Source organism: Buteo buteo, chromosome 23, assembly GCF_964188355.1.
Source record: "Buteo buteo chromosome 23, bButBut1.hap1.1, whole genome shotgun sequence".
Classification (NCBI taxonomy): Eukaryota; Metazoa; Chordata; class Aves; order Accipitriformes; family Accipitridae; genus Buteo; species Buteo buteo.
In genome coordinates this window covers 23,714,733-23,724,305 of record NC_134193.1, presented here as the reverse complement: position 1 = coordinate 23,724,305, position 9,573 = coordinate 23,714,733, and the positions used below count along the sequence as shown (strand labels likewise).

The 9,573-nt window shown below is 36.8% G+C and overlaps 1 protein-coding gene across 8 annotated transcripts in view; it reads right to left on the bottom strand.

Annotated features, from left to right (window-relative positions):
- RALGPS1 (Ral GEF with PH domain and SH3 binding motif 1) overlaps positions 1 to 9,573 on the bottom strand; it is a 133,909-nt gene that overhangs the window by 87,446 nt on the left and 36,890 nt on the right. For all 8 annotated transcript variants that reach the window (XR_012654196.1, XM_075056133.1, XM_075056132.1 and 5 more), the window contains one exon: positions 8,702 to 8,828. Coding sequence is in view for 7 of the 8 variants with exons in the window: in XM_075056133.1 (XP_074912234.1) it covers positions 8,702 to 8,828 (127 nt within the window). In the remaining variant the exon portion in view is untranslated. The remainder of the gene's footprint in view (positions 1 to 8,701; positions 8,829 to 9,573) is intronic.

Below are 9,573 nucleotides of genomic sequence, written 5' to 3'. Positions count from 1 at the left end.
ATTTAAAGTCTTCATCTAAAAATGGTCACTTCTCTCATTAGCTCAAGATGCCTCTTCCTCTCTTTCTCTTTTCTGAGGAAGAGAAAAGAGATACAGAGAAACAGACTGAGAGTGCTGAAGTTGCCTGGATCTGAAGAGGCTAAGTGATCTACCTAAGAAGTATCCTGAGATTCTTTGCAGCCTGTAGCCTTGGAAGTTCCCAAAAATAAAGCATTTGACTGACATGAAGTACTTGTCACACACAATAGCTGAGGATGGAAGGGACCTTTGGAGATCATCTAGTCGAGCTTCCCTGCTCAAAGCATGCTCATCAAGGGCAGGTTGCTCAGGGCATTATCCAGTGAAGCTTTTAATATGTCCAAGGACGGAGACTTCACAACCTCTCTAGGCAACCTGTTCCAGTGTTGGACCACCTTCACCATAAAAATGTTTTTTTTTTCCCTTAAGTTTAAATGGAATTTCTCGTATTTCAGTTTGGGCTCATTGACTCTTGTCCATTCACTAGACACCAAAGAGACCAGTCTAGTTCCATCTTCTTTACAGCCTCCAGTCCGATTTTTACAGACATTGATATTTTCTCCCTAAACCTTCTCTTCTTTAGTCTAAACAATCTCAGCTCCCTCAGCCTCTCCTCATGACAGATGTTCCTGTCCCTTAAGCATCTCTGTGGTCCTTTGCTTGGCTCACTCCAGTATGTTCATGTCTTGTACTGGAAAGCTCAGAACTGGACACAGCATTCTAGATGTGACCTCACTGGTGCTGAGTAGAGGGAAAAATCATCTCCTCTTGACCTGATAGCTACACTCTTCCCTAATGCAACCCTGGATGCTGTTGGCCACCTTAGCTTGACACCCACCAGGTCCTTTTCCGACTCACTTGCTTTCCAGCCAGTCAGCCCCCAGCCTATACTGGTACATAGCATTACACCTCCCCTTTCAGTGAACTTCTGAGATTCTTGTCTGCCCACTTCTCCAGCCTGTTGAAGTCCCCTTGAATGGCAGAAAAATTGTCTTGTCTATCAACCTCTCCTTTCAGTTTTGTATGATCTGCAAATTTGCTTAGGGCACACTGTGTTTCATTGTCCAGGTCACTAATTAAGATATTAAAACAATATCAGACCCAGTATTGAGCCCTAAGGCACACTGCTGGCCAATGGTATCCAGATGGACTTCATGCTGCTCATTACAACCCTTTGAGCCCAGCAGTTCAGTCAGTTTTCAGTCCACCTTCCTATCCACTTATCTAGTCCATACCAAACCACAAGTTTGTCACTGAGGACTGTGGGAAACAGTGTCAAAAGCCTTACAATAGAGGAAAGAACCAGGATTTGTGGTGATAGGGCAGTGTGGGTAGAACAAGAAAATTTGATGTATCTACACTTGGATTTAACAAATTCACTAGCAAAAAAAAAGTTGGAGAACAGAATAGTTTAGAAAGTGGAGGAGAGAAAAAAAAATTGTGCTGTTGTATCATGGGCTAAGAGTGACGTTCACAACACGAACTGTGGCTCAGCTGGCTGACAAAGAAGAACTGAGGATATCTGACACATTCAAACCAATTGGGGGTGGGAAGGAGGGAGAGGAAAAGATGCAGAAAACAAGGTCCAAATGAACAAGAATATACATCCAGTTGTACCTAACAGGTTTGTTCCTATCATATTTTAAAAGTCATAATTACATCATAATAAAATATTTTCCAAAAGTGTTGTAGGGCAACGTTTTAAACACACAGATTTACTGAAATTAAAGGCATTGGAAAAAGCTGTCTATGTTACTACCCAGATTCTATTCAGAAAAGGTATTTACCAGTTGGATCTTTGCTTGGCTCAGTGTGGACCATTGAAGTAGGACAACAGTAAGGACATATCATTATTTCATAATTTAGCTAAGGCTTGGTCAGGTAAGGCCTCTAAAAAATGAAAAAACAACCCCCACGCCCCAAAACCCCCCAAAACAAACCAAACCCCACATCCCAATGCTTAACATGGCATTTTCTTGCATAAAATTTGTATAAAATAATTCTAAACAAACCCAGAGGCTGGCACATCAAAACCAATTAAGCATAGGGGATTTGGAACTTACATAGTAAAGATAAGTTATTGGCAAGTATACTGGCAGAATCACAGATTTGAAAAATTTCACTGTGCCTATTTTTTTCAAATTTACACAACAGAACTCAGTTTGCACTAGACCCACCATTTCACTACTACAAACTGTGAAAGGTCCTAGTTTTTTCCCCTCTTTCTGTAATTATTTCCAACTCTTTCAATTACATTGTTTCATCACTCCCCAAAGAAGTACATCTCCGACAACACTACACTGTCTAAAAAAATCACATACAAAATATTTTCCTATCATTAGCAAAAGCACATGAGGCGAGTTTATACAGGACAGAACTGCAACCCAATGGAGAAGAGTTTTAACAGCTTCAATTCTCCTGTACTACTGCTTCATTTCAAGAAGTACTGTAGAAATTGCCCCGCAACTGCAAATCTCCTAAAAACTTAGGTTGCTCTTCTGACTTTTTGAAATATCTCTACCTTTTTCAGAACAGTAAAGAAAATGCAGTTAACTAATGCGTTATCTGTATATCAGGAACAAAACAGTGGGGCTCCACCTATAGCATTTAGACAAAAGGCTATCTCACAAGATTTAAGTTACTCCAGAAGACAACTCGTTATTCTCTTATACACGTATTTCAGAAGAGTTCTTTCCTGAAACTGTTCTATTGTCATTCAAAGTTTTCAGCATTATCCCCGTTGTTATATTGCAAGAAAAAAAACAACAAAACAGCAAAAGTCATTGAAACCTGTAGATTGTAACAGAACATACCCATCTTTGTCCTTTCTGTAACATACGGATACAACCTAAAAGATCACCTACAGTGAAGACAGGAAAAAGCTGTAGCTAGCCACTCTACCCACGAATTTTCTAAACAATCTGACTGCTATTTTTTCTTAGATCACACTGTGGCTAAATGCTTCCAACAGTCCAAACCACAGCCTTGCCAATCTCGTTTTTTTTCTCTTCTTTTTAAAAAAAAACCAAAACAGAAAACCAAACCAAACTCAGAAGATCTGTCTGAAAAGAAAACAACTTTTGGATGTTTTACCATAGTAGTTTTAAGCATAGTAAGGAATATATTAATCTCTCATTCATAGCTTGAGGTTGTAAACATACCAGTTGCTGCCTCCTGTATTTATCTGGTTACACAAAGGTTCAGCTGCACTTCTTAAGAAGCAGGGAAAACCTTACTTTAAAAGAGCAGCAACACTGCTTAGTCTTTGCAATCACCAGGGACAGGTTCTCTGTGATGTACAAAACCTGAGGTACAACATATGCAGGAGGACAGGAAGTCTAAAGGAGGTTGGCTAGACACCAGCAGGAATTTGAGATTCAACCCTGTAACTCAGCAACATGCAGATTCTTTCCTTCCACTTTTGCTACCCATGTCTCTCATTAGGCTTGTAACACTTTTGTCCATTTCAGAAATATTTTCATTATAAATTTAATTAAAACTGACTTGGAGTGATGTCCCAATAACTGGATAGTACTAAAGCATTTCTTACACAAGGCTGTGAGCCAATTCTATAAACCAGAGTATTTGGACAATTTAAGCAGTTGTTTAACTCCCAGCATGTTCTCTAGCACATCTCAAACACATTCTCAGACTGCTCGAGATGGAATGAGAACTGATATCTCATGACTAAGTAACTGTCTTGCAGTGAGAGACAAGAGGCTCTACAGCATGAAACAGGAGCCCCATGAACTGTGCATATCTTCAGAGGCTTCATCACTCTCATTCAGTGTTTTAAGGTCACTATTTACTCCTAACATAGATCTATCAGTCTCCTTGTCCATTTAAACAGACAGATTAAAGCAGCTTTTCCATTCCTAATACTGTGTCCCCCAAGAAGATATTTATTCACTGAAACAAAGTCCCCTTTGAATATTCTCTTTTGATAAGCTAAACGTGCCTTCAAACCTGAAATTATTTTCAGAGAAGTTTCAATAACTCATACCAATTTTTAAACATATTTTTAAAAATATGGTCATTAGGGATGGCCCTCAAATTTACTTAATAAGAAATATTTTACATAAGCAGTGCTGCCTGTTATCCACAGGAATCTGTGCTGGGACTCATGCTGTTCAACATATTAATGAATGACCTGAAAATGGGAGTGAACAATGGAACAAAAATCTGCTGATGATATTAACTAATTGAGGGGAGCAAAAAGAAGGGCTGACTGAGAGGAACTGCAGAATGATTTATGAGACAGACTGCTTGGACAATAAGACAGAAGATGAAAAAAATCTATAGACAGTGATACATACAGGGAAAAAAAAATGTCATGACTTTCCATATAAAAAGAAAAGAGCAAGTAATTTCCAATAAAGGCAAGATTTTGGGATTACAAGAAATAGTTCCTGAAAACAACTTGCTTTTTTGATGGCTACTAAACTTTGAGCTAACAGAATGTTAGGAATTATTAGGCAGAACACAAAAAACTTTCTGAAGTCACCATATAAATCTAACATGCACGTCTATCTTGAACTTTGTGTGCAGTCCGTTTGCACTCTCTTCCCCTAAAAAAAGATACAAAACTGAAACACTGCCACAGAAGGTTGTCAAGAAGGCCAAGTGGCACCTGTACACGGCACGATCAAGTAATCCAAGGACTCTTCGTTTTGGAAGAGAGGTAACTGAATATTTAGCATGACGACAACAGAGATAATGACTGAAGTCCATAACGTCAGAAGTAGTCTCAAGAAGCTGCATAAAGAACAAGGTAGGGTTTATCTACTGAAGGCAGAAAATGCTATGTTCAAATCAAGCAAAAGAATGTGGTACTGGACAGAGCTGAGGAAATCCTTCCCACCTGGGTTCTGTGGATGCAAGGAGTTTACATGTGTTTAGAGAGAGAGTGCATGAGTTCATGGAATGGAAATCCCTTGAGGGTCACTAATACAGAGACAGCAGTTCTGGCCCAGAAAGCCTATGGAGAATTCTTGAGCTCTAGTTATCCAGGTTCAGTGCTTTAAAAACATTTACCCTTTTTAGGTCCAGCTTAGCATCACCCTAAATTATTAATAAAGCCAGAAAATAGTTCATTATGTTGGACTACATCCACTAACAACAACCTCTGTGCAGAAATATTCCCAGGTGAAATACTGACAAAAACCCAATTCGTCAAATGGCTACTTTGTGGATGTCTCAAAAGAAAAGGCGATTATCAACATTGGACAGCATTTTAACTGTACATCTCCTTTTTAATATATCTTCAAGTTGAACTACACGTATATTTCTTTAGCACCTGAGAGAAATACTCATTCCAGAAGCATATACATGTCTTCTCTTGTGTACAAAAAAGTGCTCATGGATACCCTTTCCTGTTTTTTGTTTTTCTAAAAGGTCTGTTTGGTAATGCAAATTGCACATATTTTTCAAAATCTGCGCTATACCAGTGACAGTCTTGGTTTTTTGTTTTTGTTGAAAGTCTTACTTTTAAATATGTTTTGCACACTTTCTTGATCTAGTAGATAATCTAACGCTTCAGAACAGCAGAGAAGAAAAAGTATGAGTAAAAGCATCATTTAGGCAGGTTCTCAGAAATACAGATGTCTTACTCTAGATACTTTCTGAAGGCTATACCTTCAGAAAGGCTATACCTTCACAAACTATATGCCTGTGAAGACATGGTCTCTTTAGGTTTTGTTGTGGATGGAAAGAAAGCAAATAGACCCCATTTTTTGCTTTATAAAATAAATACTACTTTTTTTTTAATTCTTATATATTTCTTGTAGACTACGTACAAATTTTAAGCAATCATTCCACCTTTCTGCAGGAAAAATTAAAATTCTCCCACTGCATGTTCATGTTGTGTAATAAACTCTGGGGTTTAAGACCTAGCTTAGCTACCATTAAAGTTTTCTAAAATCTTCCCTCAGGCCACAGCACCACCTAATCTGGGTCCTGGAATCCTCAGAGATCCAAGAGTTGGAACCTTACAGGACCTACTGATGTACCTCAGTTGCACAACATCAACAGAAAACAAGTTACATCTAAAAGACTATTAGAATGCTCATAGCAGCACTACAGTTGATGCTGGAGTACAAGAATATAGGGAGGTACCTGGGACAATTCTTATCTGGCATGTATCTCATCCATGCAGAACATATGGTCCCAATCGCTATATAAATTCATTAACGATCATCAGAAAAACCAGGACCTTGTTTCCCCTTAAACTTCCAGCTAGAGATGCTCTCCAGACTTATACATTGTTCATTACAGATGCAGATAAAAGATAAGGTATATTTTGTGCACATCTAATAAGAAAGCCCCACAGGGAAGAAACAAAATCCTGCTTTCAGTGATCATTAAAGCTACCAAGACTTACATACTTCAGACAAAAAAAAAAACAGACAAAAACTAGCATAAACACAAAACCAATACAAAAGCAACCATCACCTCTAAGCACTAAGAAAACTGCTGTCATGCAGAAAAGCTTAATGCAAAGAGGTTGCATGATATGAGAAGTCTATCCAGATGACAATTTTGGACATGCTTGAAATAAATGGAGGTGAGCTCTGGTATGTCATGTAGACATAGCCTTTACAGACCTATGCAAATAACCTTGAAGAGAAGATTAGAAGAAAAGATATAGCATTTTATGATTTTAACTTTGACTAAAATCAAACCAAGCCTGAATTCAAAGTTCATGTGTTCAAAGAAGGATTAAGACAGCTTAATAGACTAACTGGCAGGACAGCTGTATACAAATAGTACACAAATGGATGAAAATTTTACAGTCCTGAATTTATGCCAGTCTTTCACTTCATAAATACAAATACAATAAGTAAAATATTCCCAGCAATTTTTCATATCCTCTACATCCTAACCTAATAAACTGCCTTTTCAGCTTTTAAATCAGGCTGTCCATGACAATGTATTCATCAACAAGGCTTGGCGAATCTGTTTTCTTCTCTAACAGTCTCTTGGTAAAGAACAAAAGCAGTTCTGCAAATGATAATTTGGAAAGGATCTTACTTTTATGCATCTGTACCCCTTGCGGGGGACGGGGGACGACAAAAAAAAAAAAAAAAAGCCCAAACAAAAAACTACCTCCAAACCATTTAAAATAAACACAATACCACGTGTCATGGATTTCTTCTGAAGTATATGCACTAAATCAACAGAATAAACAGCGAAAAAGCCAAAGGAATGAAGATTCTAAAAAGCCTACTGCAAACTAGATTAAGCTACTGATTGGTTTGAGTGCTTACACACTCACGTAAAGGTTTTTTTTGTAGTCCCCTGAATACTTTAAGACTACAAATAAGCTTGAGGCACTAAAAAGCCTGTCCAAAAAGTAAAGAGTTTTCCTCATATATCTTTTTGAAATTCTGTGAATGTGTCAGGTTTGCTCATGCTGAAGTAAGAAATACCACAATGATGAGAAGCTGTCAAGGAATACAACACAGTTCTTTAACAACTGTTATGTATCATTCCTAGAATACTTAAATTTTCTTCTCATATGTGTGGCTCTAATTGTAGATCATTAACTGGAATTCCTACATCAGGAAAAACAGCCATTCCTAGTACTTTAGGTAAAGGTGTACTTCACATTTGATTTTGTGAAGTTCATGTGGCTGAAGCACAAGGCAGAGTGATGTTAGATGAGGAAAAAATTTGCATTAGAAGTGGAGTTTGTGGTTATACCAATACTTTAAAATGTTTAAGACATCTCTTTATGGTGTATTCTGTTACTTATAACTTTGTCAAATGTTAGGGACTTGTGCTGAATATCTGTGATGGAAATTCCAGACTTAGTTGAATTTTTTTAAATATATTTTTTCTGGAAGTCATATTTACAGAATGTTCAAAACAATTACTTCAACAGGACCATGCTTTGCATACGTGGACTGCTATAGAAAAAGCACCGTATTTGTCTTTTCTTAGACACTAGAAAATAATTACGATAAATTATCTTACTGTTTCTATTTTATCGCTTACAGAAGACATGGTTAAATACTTCTTAGATTAACTCTTTCTTTTAAAAAAATCATTACTAAAAAGACATTACAGTGTCTGAATGGCCTTGTTTAAGAGGAATCTGGTTTTTGCAGTGTTCCTCAGGAATGCTAGCACAGTTCAGTAATGGGAAGGAATTGCGAATTAAAAGAGCCACTAGGGAAATAATGATATAGAATGGCTACATGAATAATACAAGGGAATACTGGAAAGACAAGCCAATCAACTGAATTGACTATTCAGTCTGTATCTCTTTCCAAAGTACTTACAAGAAACTGACACAAACCAACAACTCCAGTTTAGAGATACCAAGTTATGAGGTATCTGAAAAAACAGTCCAACAAAAATGAAAGCTACGGGTACAAGGTCTTAAATCATGTTGTACTCAAAGACCCTTCTGAAACCCAGTGCTCTTGTAAATTCTGAAGACATCAAAAGGACAGTAAACAAAGACATATTTGTAGTTTCACATGTCAGTAATGGACAAAATTTCTACAAGTCAGAGATCAGAGATCCTAAACAGTGTATAGCTTAACAACCTCCACCAGAACTAATTTTTCTAAATATGAAGTGAACCATACCTTCTATATATAGTGTTCTTCAGGTGTACAACATGCTACATTAGTTGTCAGTCAAAATGAGCTACAGATAAATAATTGTTCACACTCACCTAAATATGGAATAGTAGGAACCATTTTTAAGCTTCTGATGTACTCCCGTGTCCTTTTATAATTATCTTCCTTAGACAGTAAATAGTCCAACTTCTCAAAGGTGGTCTTGTCTTTGCGATTCAAAAGCTACATAAAAAAATTGAAGGAGATAATAATATTTTAAAAGATGAATCCGAACAATGACAACAACAAATAAAATTTGTTGAATTGCCCACAGTAAAGGAAAGCATAGTCAAGTTAAGATTAAATTCATCATCCCAAACCAGCACAATGTTTGAAAACATGCTGTTAAGGGGGGCGGGGGGGAGCCAATTCAGCCTAAGTCTTAAGCTATGAACAAACGATTATCATCTCTAAATAGTTTATCAAGGATCCACATATCACTACGTCAGATATAAATATATATATATATATATATATGAATAACCTCAGCAATATTAAATTTTGAGAGGAAAAATATATACTATACAGTCACCAACATTCTCATAGTTTATCAGAATTGCTAAAAATCCTCTTGAATTTGAAAGTAGAAATAGCAATGGAAAATGCTCCAAATAAAGGCAAATTGTGCCATTTCAACAGTGCCTTATTAAAAGTATGACAAAACATTTTTGAAAAAAGTATAAGGAAAGTAAATCACTATGATACTTAAATCTCTGTTTTCTATTACTGGACTTACTGCAGAAGATCAGAAAAATATTTAGTAATGCAGAAGATCCTAAAGTGACAGAAGATTGAAAAGTAAACATAACATGCGCAACTGTAGTTATAAAAACATATTCCCGATTTCAGCCGTTTTTAGAAACACCAGCAATATTCTAAATATTATTTTAAAAGCCAATTGAGTCAGAATGAGTGGAAAATTATGGCA